The sequence below is a fragment of the Carassius gibelio genome, chromosome B22, assembly GCF_023724105.1.
Source record: "Carassius gibelio isolate Cgi1373 ecotype wild population from Czech Republic chromosome B22, carGib1.2-hapl.c, whole genome shotgun sequence".
NCBI lineage: Eukaryota > Metazoa > Chordata > Actinopteri > Cypriniformes > Cyprinidae > Carassius > Carassius gibelio.
This window is the reverse complement of record NC_068417.1, coordinates 9,381,858-9,401,839: the sequence shown is the minus strand read 5'-3', so window position 1 is coordinate 9,401,839 and position 19,982 is coordinate 9,381,858. Positions and strand designations below refer to the sequence as shown.

General features: G+C 37.3%; 2 protein-coding genes across 2 annotated transcripts in view; both read left to right on the top strand.

Annotated features, from left to right (window-relative positions):
- LOC127987326 (uncharacterized) overlaps window positions 1-19,982 on the top strand; it is a 256,216-nt gene that overhangs the window by 108,245 nt on the left and 127,989 nt on the right. The window lies entirely within an intron of this gene.
- On the top strand, window positions 360-2,946 carry LOC127987985 (GTPase IMAP family member 8-like). Its single transcript, XM_052590457.1, has 2 exons — window positions 360-924; window positions 1,957-2,946. The coding sequence occupies exons 1-2, from the start codon at window positions 360-362 to the stop codon at window positions 2,943-2,945; spliced, it is 1,554 nt and encodes a 517-aa protein (XP_052446417.1). The 3' UTR covers window position 2,946.

Below are 19,982 nucleotides of genomic sequence, written 5' to 3'. Positions count from 1 at the left end.
GGAAGTTACTGCCTTTTGCCGTGGTGTGACTTCTCACATTTTGGAGAGAATATAAATAGTTCCTTAACTTCAAAAGAGGGGTGAAAACCAAGTTTGAGCTCACAATTTTTTATGTAGATAATTTTCATTACCGAAACATCTAATTGTTGAATTTCCAGTGTACTACCTATAATTAATTTGGCTGGACAATTAAAAAACTTTAAAGTGGTTTTTCTCAGTTTCACACTCTAGCGAGTTAAGGTATTTTGCCTTTGTAGGGCAGAATACATACATGCACTCAAACTGTTCTATTTTGTCTCACACTATGTTAATGTTATTTATTCCTAGGTGGTGGCATAAAAACAGGGGGAACAAACTTAATGCCGAAAGTGTGCTTACATTTGGTCATGCTGGGAAGAACAGGAGCTGGAAAAAGTTCAACGGGAAACACAATACTGGGACGAGAAGCTTTTAGTTCAGTGAAAAGCTACAAATCTGTCACTCGAGAAATTGCTGCAGAAGTTGGTGAAGTTTGTGGATTTGCAGTCATTGTTTATGACACACCAGGATTTTCTGGTACAGAGAGTGAGGAAGTACTTGGGCAATATAAAGAGGTCCTCCAGAACTGTGTATCAGGCCTGTGTGTGTTTCTGCTGGTTCTCCAGGGAGACAGATTCACTGAAGAAGACCAGCAAATCGTGGAAAAGATTGAGGAGCTGCTAGAAGAAAAACGCATTGAAAACACCTGGATTCTCTTCACCAGAGTAGATCAGCTGAATAAAGAAAACAAGACCATAAATAGAGTCATTAATGAGACAGAATTCTTGAAGAATCTTACTCAGAAATATGAGGGCAGATTCCACGTGTTCAACAACAAGACAAAAGTTCCAAGTGACCAAGTGAAATCTCTGATAACGAAAGTTTTCCAGAGGGCCTTACAGAGATGTGAGTCTATTACACCTATTTCTGAGGGAGGGTTCACATAAGGCAAAGTGGGATTAGGCTAAAAATAATAATAAAATATTATTTAATTCGTTTTCTCACAGTATCCACAGGTTTCCCGGTATGATAACGTTTAAGAAATGTTTAGCCTCAATAAAAAGAGTGGTCAAAACATAAAAAAATATGTAAAGATACAACAAACAAAAGTTGTTTAAGCATTAGTGATATTGCCTCTTTTATCTGCATACACAGCTATTTACTGCATAGAAACCATAGAGTATGTTAAAGTAGAAATAGGCCTTTATCATACTTCTGCGTTCAAATAGTAGCATAAAAATAAATAACAATAACGAAAAAATTTGTTTTTTAAAACTTTGCTGCAGTTTATTAATCGCAGTGCCTATAGCAGGGAATTGTAGCAATATTTTTATTGTAACTCCATTTATCTGACATATATATAAAATATTGATGTTTTGAAGTAACTAGTAACATTTTCTGGTGCCTGTCCATAATGCAAGAAGTAATTTCCGTCCCACTTTATATTAGGTGGCCTTAACTACTATGTACTTACATAAAAAAATAAGTACAATGTACTAATTGTGTTCATATTGTTTTGTAAAACACTTTTGCTGCTATTGAGGTGGGATGGGGTAAGGTTAGGGAGAGGGTTGGAGGTATGGGTAAGTTTAAGGGTGGGTTAAGGTGTAAAGTATAGGTCAACAGTGTAATTATAAATGTAATTACAGAAATTAAATACAGATACAATTACATGTCGTTTTCTTTTATATAAGTACAATGTAAAAACATTTATGTACACAATAAGTACATTGTACTACATTATTAATTAAAATGTAAGTACATAGTAGTTAATGCCACTTAATATAAAGTGGGTCTGTAATTTCTTTACACTACTAATCGGAGCCAGATGTGATGACACGCAGACTGTGATAAAGGTCTATTATGCAAAGACATACATTCCAAAGTGAAATACATGAATGTTTATAATCTGTTTTATTTTTATTTTTTTTCATACAGTTTCCAAAAATCCTTGGCAAAGTATTCCAGTCAATATCCAGGACATCTCTGCTGACAGCCAGTCATTCAGAAGGATTGTGCTGCTGGGTAGAAGAGGTGTCGGGAAGAGTGCAGCTGGAAACACAATACTGGGACAGGACGTGTTCAAATCTACACGTGCCTCAAACGCAGTAACCCGTGAATGTACAGAGAAGCGCGCCACAGTTTCAGGCAGGAAAGTGTCTGTAGTTGATACACCTCCATTCTTTGGCACAGAGATGAATACAAAGCAGTTAATGACAGAGATAGCCAAAAGCATGTATTTATCCAGTCCTGGACCACACGCTTTTCTCATTGTGTTTAATGTGAATATGAAAATCACTGAACAGGAGCAGAAGATTCCTCAGATGATTGAAACGATGTTTGGAGAGGGAGTGTTGAAATACTCCATCATTCTCTTCACTCACGGAGATCTGCTGAGAGGAGAATCCATGGAGCAAGCCATTGAGAAAAACAATGCATTAAGACGTCTAGTTGATCAGTGTGGAGGCAGATATCACGTCTTCAACAATAAAGATCAGAATAACAGAAAACAGGTCTATGACCTACAGCAGAAGTCTAACACAATGATAGAACAGAATGGAGGAGGACACTACAGAAGTCAGGTGTACGAAGATGCTCACAGATTTAAACAAGAGGAAATAGAGAGGAAACTGCGAGATGAGGAGTTGAGACAGAGAGAGGAAGAGGGGAGAAAACCACAAGTGAATTCTTTTCGCCGTGTTTTAATTGCGACTGCTGTCTGTGCTGGAGCTGTTGTTGCTGCCATTGCTGGTGCTGCTCTTGCTGGAGTTCCTGGTGTTACAGCTGCTGTTGGAGCCATTGTTGGATCTGCTGCTGTTGCTGGAGCTTTCGATGGTGTAGCCGTTTGGACAAAGAGGAGGCAGAGAGAGGAAGAGGAGAGAAAACAAGAGGAGGAAAATGAAGAAGAGTGGGACTTAATAGAGTGAAAAGGAGACACGTTTATGACCAAGTTATAAGGTCAAATATCAAGAATGAAAGAGAGACAGAAGAGGACTGAACTGAGCTGCTACCAACTGCTGATGAAATCAGCCTGTGAGAAACACATCTTTGTTTATGTTTATAATATTCATCATCATCATCCTCACTAACCAAGTTTCCATCCGAGGATTTAAAATGTTTAGTGAAATGGCTGATGGAAATGCCCTTTGTTGATAACATTTCTCAAACGTTGAAACAATCCTTTTCCGTTCTACATTCATACTTCAAATGTCTCAAAAATTTGTTTGGAAACACTTTTTGTTGAGAAAAAAGGCATTAATGCAAATGAATGTGGTGTCACACAACAGAATTAGCCAAAACATGCAGTGTCCATGTGTTCGTGTTGCATTCTTTTCAATCTACAATCAGCCGTTGGGACCTATTTTACCAATCCAAGTGCATGGTCTGAATCCTCTTATGCTAGTTTAACGATCGAAAAAAAATTATCTTTCCAGAAGGGTTGTACCTCTCTTAATGAGTCATGGGTGTGTCTTGGACATAACATGCATTAGATCAGATTCTCATCTCCCATGCCCTTTAAAATCCAGTTGTGCTTGCACAATGGCCGATTCGCTATTTACATGGCCAAATTTGCCAGAGGAATGTCTAAAGGCTTCTCTAGAGGAATCCTTTTCATTTTAATAATTAATGTTTAAGTGCTGCTGCACATCCATGTGTGTGTAATAAGCAGAGTGTACACACATTGTGACCCAACTATAGATACGTATTACAAACGCACTCTTTAAATAACAAATCAAATACTGCACCATAGACATAAGAGTTTTTGTTAGTCAAGGGCAGTCGTTTTCAGTTTCCTCAAAAAAGCATTGCACCAACAAAGCAACTGAACACCTTGTTTTCAGACCTGCACACCCATGGGCGAAAAGATGGTTGCGAGTGCATTTGCTGTTTCAACAATGTGGTGCTGGACGTGAAAATGAAAACTGCGTCAGGCTGAAACTAGCAAATAACACTCGCGCTGCAATTGGATGAGGAAAATTTAGTGTCATGAAAAAATGAAAATCTCAGCAATTTAACAAAAATACATAAGGCATCTGTCAAATCAAGAAAAACTGTTGGAGTTTGCCAAAAGGAAAGTAAAATCAAATCAATTTCACGCAGCTGTTTTAAGCTATGTGGCAAATGAAAATCACAGACATGACACAAAATATAATTTATAAAATACAATTCATATACCAAATTCTGTCATGAAACTCCAGATAGCCAAGGCTGTTGGTATTTAACCCAAACTGATGATATCCACAGTGTTAACTACTTGGCACAAGCTGATTGGTTCCTGTTGCATATGCAGCCAATAAGCTTGCTCCAGTGGTGTAATGTAATGAAGTAATATTACTTCATTACAGTACTAAGTATTTTTTTGGTAGTACTTTACTTAAGTTTTTATATTATACAGCCAACTTTTACTTTCAGTCCAATACATTTCATAATTAAAATGTATAAATTTACTCCGATACATTTCCCCTGAAGCATATTCATTACTCACTACAAAATACCGTATTTTTCGGACTATAAATCGCACCTGAGTATAAGTCGCATCAGTCCAAAAATATGTCATGACCAGGAAAAAAACATATATAAGTCGCACCGGACTATAAGTCGCATTTATTTAGACCCAAGAACCAAGAGAGAACATTACCATCTACAGTCGCGAGAGGGCGCTCTATGTTTTCAGTGTAGACTACAGGAGCACTGAGCAGCATCTCTGGCAGTATAGAGCGCCCTCTGGCGGCTGTAGACGGTAATGTTTTCTGTTAGTTCATTTCTCTTGGTTCATGTCAAATTAATTTTGATAAATAAGTCGCACCTGACTATAAGTCGCAGGACCTATGAAAAAAGGACGAAAAATACGGTAGTCAGAAATCAGAATAACATGGACTGCAGGAAAGCAGATTTGAAAAATAAGTGGTCTGGCGTTTGCAAGTTAGACTCCTAAAAAACACCTTTGCTCATGAGCACACAAATGCGCGCACAACCACACAAATATCAGTATTCAACGTTTTTTTACTGCCGTTTAAATGCATCAATCTCCCCTCTGAGATACCTACACTCTGTAAGTACATCTAAATGCTATTTCTTATGTTGGAATGAAAGACACTAAGTAAGGGATGACATGCTTCTTATTCTTACCCAAAAATTCAAAATGGAAGTAAGAGTTAAAGCTACTCAAAATGTGTATTAAGTTCAATAAATATCACAAACCTTAAGACTTTTACTCAAGTAATATTCTAAATGGTGACTTCAGCTTCTACCAAAGTCATTTTCTGGTAAGATGTCCGTACTTTTACTTGAGTATGGCTTTCTTGTACTTTATACACCACTGCTTGCTCCTTTATGTTTAAATGACTGGTTAGCATTCACTAGAGCAGCTTGCAGCAGTTCCTCTGAAACCCTCCACCTTCCCCAGCTCCACCTGTATAGATCACTTAGGTTATTATGAATGTTTTCTTGCAGCAGCAGCATCTCTTAAATACTCACAGCAGTGTATTGACATACGTATTGGCAGTAGCAAGTTCCTGTACTTGATTTTCAAGCAGCATCAGCAATAATCTGAAATAACCAAAAGCAGCAATTCAGCAGCAGCGTAGTAGATCTATTCTGCCAAGACCAAATACATTAACATTGTTATATCCATTACCATGCTAAAATCTTCAGAGAGTTATCATGATAGAAATAATTTTACCTCAAATAAATAAGGGGAAAAAATGGCTGGCTAGAAGATTATTTGAGAACAAAAGCCACCATTTGCTTTCTATTTTTTTAAACCTTTTTTTTTTTTACCATCTAATCTAAATATTTGATATGGGGCTTTAAACACAATTTAAAATATAAAACTTCTTTATTGTTTGAACATAAAAGTTCTCTCTCAGTTTTTTAATTCCGTTTGAAAGGCTTTGTTTTTTTGTTTTTTTTTTTAGACACACAGATCTAATTTTACTACTGGTGTTCATTTGCTGTCGGTATTTGCTTGCCTTTATCAATAAAGTTTTCTCACTCTAGGTTCAAGAGTCTCCATGTTATATAACATTTGACATTTTTCCCTGTGTTTGTTTCTCCCGTGTTTGACTTTGGATTGTGTATACCGACTTTGATTCTCTGCTGACTGCCCCGACCTCTGCTTGTTACTGTTGCTGATTCTGGATATCCCTGACAAACCTGACACTGTTTCCTTTTTATCATTGCATAATTGACCATTATTAATAAAAATAATGCATTTGGATCCGAACGTCTCTAACTCCTTGTTACAGTATGTGGTTAGAAGTTTATAAGTGAAAGGTTTCTTGTTTCTTAATACTAAGAAGAACCTTGATCTTCCAACTCCACAGAAAAAATAGGCTGTTCAAACCAACATGAGAAAGTAGTGTCTGGTAAATATATGTAATTATTAAACTACAGGGTGTCTAAAGCTAATTAAAACTAATTACAGGACAACTGCACCAGTTTTCAAGTCAGATCTTCAGAGACATTGCCAGTTAATGGGACTGTGTCACATCACTAGAATTCCTGAGTATCTCCAGGCAAACAGTCTTGCAGAAAGAGCCTTTCATAATGCAAAGCCCCTGCTCGAAACCACTGAGAGAACTGTACAGATTTGTTTCTGAATTTGGTAAACATCTGCAACATTCCTCAAGATAAGATACTGGGTTCATCGGCACAGAAACTGATTTGCAGGGTAACAAGTACCAACATTCCCATCAGCAAGAAGATCCTGAAGCTAAAGTCAAAGGACACTGTGGAAGTCAGAGATCAACTTTTCAAAAGGAGACAATGCAAATAACATTCTTTGATAAAAGGAGCAAACCACTCTCTCCAATGCATGAATCCCAGAGGTAAGGATGGTGTGTTGAGGGAAGTTGGATCTAATCTGTGCAGGACATCGGCTCTCCAGGGCCGAGTTTGGTGAACACTGTGATAGTGTGTCTGGAAGGGTATCAGAGTGAATCAGACAATTTAAGATTCAATCAGACTGGTGTTAAAAACGAACCAAATTCCACAAAGAGGCCCAGGAAAACAACACAATGTCATAAATCTGTCCACGATACCCTAGAGCCAGACAGTCTGAAGCAAGCCTAAACAACCAAGTCTTTCACAGAACAGCTTGCAACATTAAAACAAAAGAACATTTATTGCACTGTCAAAAAAATACTTATATTGTGCCCGTTTTACACAATAAAATTGAGGCAACTGTTTGCATCAGCTCTTAAGTAATGGCAACTGAACTTTTTTTCAATTTACAACCTATAATATTAAGTTCATCAAACATAAACCTCGTTGTTTTTATAGTAGCCTAATATTTACCTATTTATACTTATAAACCACATTTTCCCTATTTTAAAAAGTATTTAATCTGTATTTAAACTTTTATAAATTTTTCAACAATAGTGTAATGAAACATTTTTAACAAGCATCTCAAAACAAAACATTTATTCACTTTACAATGTTACAGCTTATTAGCCTGCATATTGCTAGCATATTGACTGTTTTTTAGTACTTATAAAGCACATAGTATTAATGTATTGATATATTAACAACGTCATTCCTAAAGTTAAAGCTGCAGTCCATAACATTTTTTGGTTAATAATGATCCGAAATCAATGAGCAAGTACATGATCAGCAAGTGTTCACAACAGTGCAAAGGGTAGGTTTTTGCGGGAGATTCAAGCATGCTGCCGCATTATTATGTCACGTCTGTAAACATAAAGAAGTTGTCCCGGCTACTAGGCTATGGCATGTGAGGATCCTGCAGGTGGTGGATCGTTTATAGCCTTTTCTCACAGCAGCTAGAATAATTAAACATATAATTTTGAATGTGGATCGTAAAGATTATGTGTTTATGAAACGTGAATGAAATTAAATTATATTCCAGTCTTAACTGTGCTTTTGATTACAGATAGCCTGGGATAACACAAGATTTGTATTTTTAAGACAAGAAGTTCGAAGAGAGCGTAATTAGCTTTTTGGGCTAAAATAATTTCTTAATATGAAATTCGAATGGTATGACAATTAGAGACTAGCCTGTACAGAAATTGAAATCTACACGCTAATACAATGCAATGCTGATGTTGTTAACATTAATAAATTGAGATTAAAGTAAACAATAATTTACAAGGTTTAATGTGATATGAGCTAATCGATCGTTAGATTAAATAACCATTGCTAGCATGATTTATTGTAATGCTTTTTTCCCAATTGGTCAGAACAAAAGTGGCAGACTGGTTACTTACTTGTTTAGATGAAAATAACTGGTGAAAATTATTATTTGGGTCATACTTCCAAGATGCAGGCTAGAATATGTGAGTGCGAAGTACATTAAATAACATTAAATATGCAACTGATTGCCGCAAATTCAACAAACAATTTCTGTTTTTCAAACAGAGATGGAGACAAACTTACGGACTGCAAAAAAAAAAAAAAACACTTACAAACTATTAATTTTATTGAGGGAAAACTCTTAGTTAATGGTGAATGTGTCCCCTAATTCTAAAGTGTTACCACACATCCTTTTCAGATGAATGTGTTCCCCTTTACATAAAGTTGTTTATAAGCTTCATGAAAAAAAAAAACAAAAAAAACATTTAACCTTTTAACCGTTCAGGATAATACTTGAACTATTTAAAACAATGTATATAGTTTTTCGAACATCGTTAAAATATCAAATTCAATTTCTTTAAAAACATTACATCAGCAATTAAAAACGAATAGCATTCAATAGTGTTTTACAGAGTAAATGCTGAAACTTAAAATTTATGTTTTTGCACAATATCTAATATACTAACTACAACAAACTTGGGTTAGTTCATCCAAAAAAAATTCTGTCATCGGTTACTCACATCTTCTGCATCCCACAATCAGCAGAAGTGAGAAAAAAGTTTGAAATCTGGATATTTATCTTACAAAACTGCATGTATTCGCTACAGAGGGTTTTTATTCACCCCTGGACCGTGTGAGGGATGTTTTATTACAGATGCACGCACTTTATTCCACGTCTTCTGAAATGTTGAAAACAATCATCCGCTTACCCCTATTGAAAGGGTTGGAAGAGCAAGGACAATATTTAATATAACTCGATTGGATTATTCTGAAAGAGGAAGGTCACAAACACATAGGATACTTTGAGGGTGAGTAGAAGATTTTTCATTCTCGGGTGAACTAATTTCAGCAAAGCACTCAGTGTGTGTATGTCTTTTTTACCATTGTCTGTCACTATCCAGAACAATAAAGCTATGCCAAAGGCTAAGTCTAAGACCAAAGGTGGTTATAAAAGTGACCATCATTTTAGGCTGTGTGTTCCTCCATGCCCTTGTTACATCACGGGCGGATACACAAAGCCTTTGCATTCTTTTCTTTGGGACGAAGCACGCCGAGTCAAGGGAGCTGACCTACCGCATTGTGAGCGCATTTTGCTGGGGAGGCTTCGCTTTTAAATTTACTCAAATTTTAGCCTAACATAAATTTACATACACCCACCATGAAGAAACATGCAGCTATCCTCACAATAGACAGAACACCTGATACTTAGTTTGGGTACATGACACACTAGCTGCACATGACATCCTAGCTCAACAGAAGTTGTAAGCCATACTAGTAAAACCCACGGCAGCTTTGTTCTGTTTTGTTCTTCTTTTACCACCACCCCCATCCCCTTTCGTTAGTAGGTGAAACACCTAGAGCCCCTGCAGGGTTAAAGTTATGATATTAGTATTGACTTCAAGAGAATATAGGAGAAAATATTTACTATACTTTGGCTGGAAGGAACCACTGATGATGGTTTTCGATGATTAAAGCCTTTAGAATATAAAGAAATAAAAAGGAAGATAGAATCAAAGGTTGAGTAATGTAGAGTTTAAATTTTAAAAAAGGAATAACAAATGAGAAAAAAAAAACAATACAACTTCTGTGCTCCAGAGTGCCAGAAGAAAAACATGCTTCAGGCACAAAAGATACTTCCTATTATTGAAATACATTAGATCGAAAATAGTGCTGAATGACACAAAAAAGGGAAATTCATGTCTTTGACTGTGTCATGAACTGCCATGAGACTCGGTTCAACAGAGACAGAAAACAACATCGACAGAAGCTGAAAACCGCAAAGGTCGAACTTAATGAAATTATCCACGTTTAGCTGATGATGGTCATGAACACCAACACAATAAATAGGCAGTTCATCTTTCTGACAGTAGAGTTTCTCATGACTTTACTACACATCAGTCTCTCATCAGCTCATCTGTCATTGTATTACTGAACCAGTTTTGAAGAGTTTGTCATATTTGTGGACTGAAACCATTGGAGATGTTTCACATCATTTGGGTCTGTTTGTGGCTGTGGCATCTTGTTGGTGAGCTTGAAATGCGCTTTTTCTAAATGTCCTTCATATAAAACACTGATGCTCAGCAGCAGCTTCAGTTTCAGTCGTGACCTGATTCTCATCTGAAGTTAAAAGAGTTTTCTGTTTGTTTTCTGTTTCTATTATTCATTTAAAAATCTAAATTCCAAAATATTTACTTTAGTAAAGGATCAAGTTATTTTAGTCTTAAACTCTTTCTTTTTGTTCTTCAGGTGTGTTCGGTGAGTCAGTCTCAGTGATGGAGGGATATCCAGTCACTCTACACACTGGTCTTCTTAAAACGATGGCTGATGATGAGATTCAGTGGATGTTCGGATATAAAAGCATAGCTAAAATGTGTGAAACAGATGGAAGAAGCACTGTAAATTATGTTCTTAACGGGAGATTCAGAGACGGACTGGAGATGGACAAACAGACTGGATCTCTGACCATCACAAACAGCAGACCTGAACACTCTGGAGTTTATCAACTACAGACCTACTGTTTGAGAAAGAGTTTCATTCTCACTGTGGAACGTGAGTTAGCTGTTCATTTCTCCTGATTCATATTTTATTCACAACAAAGATTAAATTCTTAATCCACCATTTTGCATCTGTGTACATTTCTCTTCAAATGTAAATGTAAAATGTTTTCTCTACTAAACCATTTTAAAGTTATTTAAAAGTCTTCATTTGTGACCTGTTTCAGATAATTCTTTAAGCATGATTGGTGATATAGATGAGCTATCAGACATGGAGGGATATTGGTTCACTTTATCCCCTAGTAATACTGGAACAATGCTGATTCAGTGGAGGTTTATACCTACAAACACTTTAATAGCTGAAATCAATAAACAGACCAACAGAATCGCTGTGTATGATAATGTTCTTGACGGGAGATTCAAAGACAGACTGAAGCTGGACAATCAAACTGGATCTCTGACCATCTCAAACACCAAAATCGGAGATAATGGAGTTTATGAAGTGCAGAGCAACAATGTGAGGAAGTGTTATATATTCACTGTTAACGGTTAGTTAAATTTCCATTTTACATATTCTCTTTATTCCAGCTTTGTAGTAATTATATTTTTTGTTTGTTTGTTTGTTTACTCTGTATATTTGATAGTTTTTAAATGCTATACTTTTGATCAGTCTTGGTTCCTCAGGTTTTGTTTTTTTTTTCTGCTTGAATATCCTATTTCGTCCTCTTTTACATTTATTCTCTCATGTTTCCAGCTCGTCTGCCTGTTTCTAACATCATCTCAGACTGTCCATCATCATCATCAGGATCTCATCCCAATTCCATCATTAACCAGAGTCAACATCTGGACATCAGCAAACTCTGTCACACATGTTCAGGTACGGCAGAGCTGATATTTAATTGATTTCGGTGCTGATATTAATGTTTATTAACTGTGACGATCTCAGTTTGATGTTTTTATTCCTCAGACTCTGAACACTGTTGTGGTTCTACTGGAACTGTGATCCGATTGGTCCTCTCTGCTCTGGTGGGCGTGGCTACTGTCATTATTCTGGTTTATGACATCAGATCTAGAAGAGCTGAACCAAAGGGGCATTCGACTCAGTGCCAGCCCGTCCAACAGGTGTTACAGACGGTCGCCTAGGGCTTTGCCATAAGGGGGGTTCTGTAATTGTGAGGTTTTTAGGTTTGTTTGACTTGAAGAGCCTCAGACAGAGTCTTTAAAATACCACAAGAGCTATAGAGAGCAGACGACTCTGCATGCTTGCTGTACTTTGATGTCATGCATTGATCCTTCGGACTCTGCGATGCTATATGGCATATAAGACAAATATAGGAATAAAAAAAAACAGTCTGTTCAAGGAATAAATGTACCACTGTAGCATGAGTGTATGGGTATTGCATTGGCTTGAGCCTGTTTAAAAACCTGTTGTCCAACAAAGAGAACAATTAATCACAAAATCATTATTTAATATAGTATTCTATACAGTGATAAAGGCTATGTTGATTAGCATTACATCTTAAATATAGTTTATTCATATAAATATACCCAACATGGCTTGCCTTGAAGGACAGAGATAAACCATTTACTTGCAATCATATATTTGTTGTCTTCATGTTTCATCGGTTTAAATGTCTCTATCTGTATTTTAGTCAGCTACAGTGATAGTGTATGCTTTTGTCCATATTAGGGATTTCCTGGAATATCATGTGATTTATGACTTCTATTAGTTTTACTTATGGATTTACTGTGTGACTGTCCACTCTGGCTACCAGTATGAATGAAACAGACATTGCATTACGTGTGCGCTCAATAACGCTGATTTAAAAAAAATTGTAGTAATAATAATAATAATAAATGTTTTCTCCACTGTAAAGGAGTTTTTGTCTTTCTTAGTGGAGGCATAAGATTTCCTGACAACAATTAAGAATTACTCTCAGATTTTTAATCATAATGTATTCCATAATAAATCCTTCAACTCAGTGTTCTTTATCATTTTTTGGCAAATAAAGAAAGTTTGTATTGTTACAGATTTTGTGTGCAAATTTTGTTGTTACTGTTTAGATTTTGGAAATGACTGGATATTGCCTCTCAGAATAGTCTCTCATAACATCATGAAGTCTTGTTATACTTCAGCGCTATTTTTAAGTAATTTTGAAATGAAAGAATGATTGGGAGCCTCCATTTCTAGCCATGTATGCATTGTTTATGTTTATTTTGTTTATGCTCTGTTTTTGTTTCATGAATAATTCATTTATATTTTTATTTTTGTCTGTCTGCTGATGCAGCAGTTTATTTAACAGTCACCAGCATGCATATTTTCACTTACAGTATATTGTCTATTTCTTCTGTCTCCTACTTTGATGTGGGTTCTTTCATATATGTTATATGTGCAGCAGCAGTATTTCTGTATGCTCACTGCCTTACTGTCTGAAACACTTTTTAGTTGCAGTTTTTTGCACAAGACACAACAGGTTGACTTGCAGGTTTGGCAAGAGCCAAAGATCAAACAGGATTGATGCTCACATCACTAAATAACACAGCAGTAGATACAGATAACAAATCCAGTATTTGATTATTCCGATAAGGACAGAATTCTTTTTGAAAATGTAAGATGAGCAAAAGGTTGATGATATTCATGATGTTAAAGGAGACAGACGTGTGAGTGGAAACTAACAGATGTTGAGGTTGATAATTATTACAGTTCAGTCATGAAAATGTTTTGATATTTTTAAGCATCACTATCTAATAGATGAAGAAGATGTTTCTGAAATGTGTTTGGTTCTGTTTGTGTTTGTGGCATCTGTACCTTGAGTTTGAAATGTGTTTTTATGGTTCCAGTTGCTTCTTTTCTGATATCATGTAATAAATTACTGGATAAATTAGTCAGAGAGGATTAACATTAACAGTTTTTGTCATTGTAACTCCACGCCAGCAGAGAGAGCCCTCACCGGAGTACTGACTGTTCACCACTCCCTCTGCTTCTACAGTCATTTCCTGTTTGGGACTATTTAACATGTGCTAGCATGACATTTCACTACGAAGGATGGCCAGTTAACCTGTTTTCCTTGTGAGTATTCTGACTGCCTGTTTGATCACGATTCTGCCTGTTATCTCGTTCACATCTCTAGGATCGCCCCTTTGGATATATTGCTTGATTGGACTGATGTTTGTGTTTGACCTGTTCGCCTGTGTACTCGTCTCTGCCTATTGGATAACCCCTGTATATGTTGAAAGATCGGACTGCCCTTACGGTATTGACACATTGCCTGGTAACACGACTCTGATTGTAGGATCTTCCTTTAATAAACTCCTGCAAATGGATTCACATTATGACTCAGCCTCTTCGTTACAGTCATATAGAAATGAACAGTGACATCAAGTTTAAATTTAGGGTTAAACTAATTGGTTATGGAACGACTGAATGAAATGTTAAAAATAAATCTTTTTTTAAGTTATTTTTAAGCTTTAATCTCAGTTTTCAGGTGTGTTTGGTGATGCTAAAGTAAGTCAGTGGTAGAGGGAGATTCACAGATTCACTAAACAATGGTCTTACTGAATCTAGAATCCACTGTTCACACATCCGTCAAACAATGAGTTTTATGTATAAATCTACAATATTCTCCATGTTTTGATGAACATGTCTGTCATTACAGTTCATGGAGACAAGACTCAAGCTGCTGTAAAACTCTATAAACACACTGGACTGATGAAGGTTAGAGTCTCTGTGTCATTTCAGTGAAATTTTTCATTTATTCTACAGTTATTTTACAGGTCAAAATAACTGCATGGTACTTAGAAATAGTATAATACAGTTTCACTGCATACTGCAAACCACTTCACTAAACCATTAAACATATATTTGCCATTGAGGGGTATATTGTGTGTTGAACAGGTTTTGTGGTTTCAATAGTCAATCATGTTGCTTGGTTTTATTTTTTGAGTTCTAAAATGTAATGTAATTTTTAAGACACATATCCCATAATATTCCATCATTCTATCCAGTGATACTCCATTTGATGCTCTGGTCCAATGCATCATCAGTCCTCATGATGAATCTGCAGGGAATTTCTGTTATTTATTTAATAAAATAGACTTTATATTTACTTTATTTTTACAGTACTTATATGATTGCCATCAATTCGTAGCATTGAATGAAGAGGTATCATATATATCACAAGTGCAGTATGGAGTACCTCAAGGCTCAGTACTAGGGCCATTACTCTTCACACTTTACATGTTACCCTTGGAAGATATCATCAGGAAACAATGGTTAGCTTTCACTGTTATGCTGATAGCTATATATTTCTTCACAGCCCAGCGAACCATACCAATTTGAAAAACTAATGGACTAACTAACAAAAAAATATCTAACATAGTCAATATAAAAAACTGGATGACGATTTTTTTACTGCTAAATTCTGAAAAAAAAAAGCTGTCTTAGACTTGATGGCTGCTCTGTCAATTCTTCATCATCAGTTAGGAACCTACAGTTGGTGTGCTATTTGATAGCAATTTCCTTAGAATGCCATGTTTCTAGCATTTGTAAAACTGCAGACCAGATGGTGGATCAGCACCTAGAAATGACCTCTACAGCCCTGTTCAGGCGCACTGCTGGTGCATTAATATTTTTAAGGAGCTGACAATAGACTCCGCCATAGACCAAATCAATGCTGGTCTAAAGTCTAAAATGAATGGTGCAAATATTTAAAAAATGCAAAAGATATTTTGAAAATGCACCTCTGGGTTGGTCCACAGTGCGCGTTGACTTTGCTTATTACACACAGGGATGCACTTCACACAAACATGCCAAATATTAAAAACAAAAGGATTACAATGTAAAATAATATTATTGTGTAAGGTACATAAATATAAAAATATCTTGCCCTTAAAGGGAATGCGAGATGACACTCTGATTGGTTTATTGAACGTTACACCAATTACTTATTAAGAGAATAGGGACAGCCCATTCCAAAAATGCGCCCTTGCACATGGACCGTTTTTCCATCATTAAAATACCAAAAGTGGATCTGGACATGCCCTGGCCACACCTGTGCTGTGCGCTTTAGACTTTGTTTTAGATGGTTAAAATAGGGCCCCTTATCTCAGACGACCACCAGGACAAGACCACAGGAAACTGACTTTGCTGCAGCCTGGAATTGAACTGCTGGTTTCGTCTGGTCAGAGAAGAACTGGCCCCCGAATGAGCCTGGTTTCTCCCAAGGTTTTTTTTTCCATTCTGTCACTGATGGAGATTCGGTTCCTTGCCGCTGTCACCTCTGGCTGGGGACACTTAATTTACAATATCGTTGACTTGATTGCAAATAAATGCACAGATACTATTTAAACTGAACAGAGATGACATCACCGAATTCAATGATGAACTGCCTCAACGGTCATTTTGCATTATTGACAGACTTTTTTCCTAATTAATGATGTTCAGTTGCTTTGACTCAATCCTCTTTGTTTAAAGCGATATATAAATAAAGGTGACTTGACTTGAATCTAATAACTGCATCTCATTTTTACAATATAATATATAATTTGTTCTCATTTGTTGTTGATTTTTCTGTTTTTCTGTACATTAGTCAAACAGTGATATCTACTGATCACTCCAATAATTAATTTCCAGTACAACATTTTATCTCAGGTTCATTTTTCCCATTTACTGGGTTCTCACAGACAGAAAGTCCTTATAGATGGTAAACTCCCAAAGTGAAGAATAGTACATAATATCAAATACCAAAAGAGAAAAATCTGTGATGGTATTATCACAACTTTCCTAAAGAGGAGAAAATGTCATGAGAATGATTTCAGCAGTCAGAAGAGAGAAAGATGTCACATTTTCTCTCACTCCCTCAGAAGCTGTATTACAAACTTTGACAGATTTAGGATGTTTATAGCAAAGGAAACCCGTCATCACAGTATGTGAATGTTTCTCTTCTCGACGGTTCATCTGCTCGACACTTCAGATCCATTTTTTGTCTTATTTAATTTTTTAAGAGTACATTTCCTAAGCCTTGTTAGCCTGCTGTTATAAACATAGTTTACAGTTAAAATATGAGAAAATTATATCGTGCAAGTGCATCGAAACATAACATTTTCTTAGTTTATTAAGACAAAACATTTTTTAAAGGGACAGTTCACCCAAAAAAATAAAATAAAAATGATTTCTTTAATTACTCATCCTCGTGCCAGTCCAAACCTGTAAGACCTTGCTTCGTTTATCTTTCGATCACGATTTAAGATATTTTTGATGAAATCCAAGAGCTTTCTGACCCTCCATAGACAGCAAGGGTCCTACCAAAGTAAGACACAGAAATGTAGTAAAGATGTAACCTTATGTTTAATTCATTATTTTATTTTACATTTTGTCAATTCATAGGTTATATATATAAAAAAAGGAAAAGGAAGAATAAGACATTTTGGTGAATTTGTTTAGTAAGATTTTGGTGTATTTTCAAATGTCTTATGCAAAGTTTTATACATGTTTTGTTAGAAAGATATTTGGTGCACCGGCTCCTTTAAGGCAGGGGCGCGCTTGAAAAAAAAAAAAAAAACAAGCGAGTGGAGCGACAGTGTTGTGTGTTCGGCTGTTCATGCTGTTATGCCGATGCTTCTGATTAAAAGAAGAAACGTGAATTATTACCGTTGTAACCCGTGTTTTATTTATGGATCTACGTTGAAGAGACTGGAGTAGGTGCAGACAAAAATAAAGGGTTACAGACTGGTGGCAGCGGTGTTCAAATTCAAGAGTTTCTGGAAGTTTCTCGGCTGAAGCATTCGATTACGAAGGCGCATTTTTTTTTTTATGCACCGTGAAGGGTACTGGTGAGTGCACAGTTGCCAGTCGTTAGATTAATTAAAGTGGATGCCATTACTACTCGCTTCATTACAAGATCAACAGCAGCTGTGCAGTGAAAATGTCTACCGATTCTCGCGTGCTCCCCGCATGTGCTGCGTCCTCTAATGAGACGGATAGTGATGAAAGTGCACCTACAGCGGAGGGCAGAGAGCACGCAACTTCTGCAAATCGCACTACAAGATTGTTGCACTTTAAAGTCGATCTACCACCGTGTTTTCATGGAGACGGTAGGGACAAAGACAGTTTTTCTTTATGGAAAGCCCGTTTAGAGCTTGCAGTTAAGGCCTGTGCGGATGCACAATCGCAAGATTTGGCCGCCATTTTGCCTACAAGGTTGAGTGGAGATGCTTTAGCTTATTGGCTCTCCCTGTCTCCTGACATACAACAGAACTATGAACTGTGTGTTGCTGCATTAAATGATGTTTTTGGGAGGAAACAATTTTTGCTACATTTTCAAACTTTTGTGAATGCCAGACCACGTATGCCCAAAGAACCTTTGGAAGTATTTGCAGCTGAAATCACAAGACTAGTTTTGGAAGCATTTCCAAATTATGGTGAGTCCGCCATTGCCATGGAAAGATTTAGACGGTTTGTAGCTGGTCTTGATCCCGTCCTTCAAGCAAAATGTCATGAACATGGTGCTACTAGCCTAGAGAAAGCTTTAGCTATTGCTTGCAAGTGGGAACGGGCACAAGAAGTTCTCAGACTTGCACCTCTGCCCCCTCTGAGTCAAAAGACCAGCCTGTCACCAAACTCATCTACTACCTTACCCAGTGAATCGCTTTCAGCTATGGTGTCCACAAAGACCACAGCATCTGGGGACATTTCTTCTGAAATCATGACTGCGGTGAAGCAATTGACGGCTGATGTTAAGGCTCTCAGGATGGAAGTGAGTCAAATGAAGAGGCAACACGCTTTCACCAGTCAGAGAGATTACTCATCTGAACGTGGAAGAGACAAGCAACGTTACTCTCCACTTTCATCTCCTAGGAGATATCCATTGTCGCCGGCGTCTTCTCCACATCGTCAAAATGAGCCTTACTCATTCAGCCACCGAGACCGTGACAGACGTCGGGGCTATGGAGAGCATCACGTGAGTCCATCTTCTCCTTACCGAGATCGTCATGTGAGCCCATCTCCACATCATCAAGATCGTCACATCAGTGCTTCTCCACATTACAGAGATCGTCATGTGAGCCAATCTCCACATCATCAAGATCGTCACATCAGTGCTTCTTCATATTACCGAGATCGTCACGTCAGCCCACCTCAACCTCATCGAGATTATCGCACCAGCATGTCTCCACATTTTGCTGCTCAACATGCCAGCCTTACTCCTATTCGTCGTAACCAGCCTGTCAGCTCGCCCCCACCTCACCGTGATCGTTGTGGCAGTCCAACCTCTGATCATCGAGATCATCGCTTACATCACGAATCCCATCATCAGGATCATCATATGACAGAATGGCCCTCCAACAAGTTCTCTGGCGAGAGATATGGCCCACGATCTTCTACTGACCATCTACCCTCGTCTGGTGATCATCATGTCAGTTTTGTTGGAGAGGATGTTGATCTTCAGGGAAACGGCTGGTAGCAGGTACTAGGGGCCGGGTATCTGCTGAGACTATGGTTGGGCCCAAACAAACTGAACGGGAAAATCCTGTCATTCCAACGCCTTATGTTTTTGCAATCATTGAGAACATTGCCATGCAAGCATTTGTAGACACAGGTTCAGAAATATCTTTAATCAGTGAAACACTGAGAATGTCAATTCCCTCTTTAACAAAAAAACCTATTCAGAAATCCTTTCTTTTGGCAAAATCAGTAACTGGTGACTATCTTGACACTTTGGGTATGTTGCCCATTACTATTAGGCTGGGTGAGGAAGTGTTCTCACATGATGTTCAGGTGGTTAGAAATGCTACACAACCAGTTATCCTTGGGTGGGATTTTCTTAGCAAACATCATGCTGCAATTGACCTCAGAGAAAATCATTTAAAATTGTGGAACTGGACTGTTCCTCTTTTGTGTTCGCAGGAAATAGTCCCTCTAAGGAGTAGTGCAGTGACTTTAGAGCCCATTCTGATCCCTGCTAGGTCACAGATGAACGTTTTGGTAAAAATTCAGTCCAACATTGGGGAAAAAGAGTACGCATGTAATTATGTTGGACTCTTAGATCCTGAAATTCAGTCAGTACCAGGTCTTTTTGTGGCACGTACAGTAACCTCTGTGAAAGCAGGCGTGACTTGTGTGCGAGCTATGAATCCGACAAACGAGGATTGCCATGTTTCCTG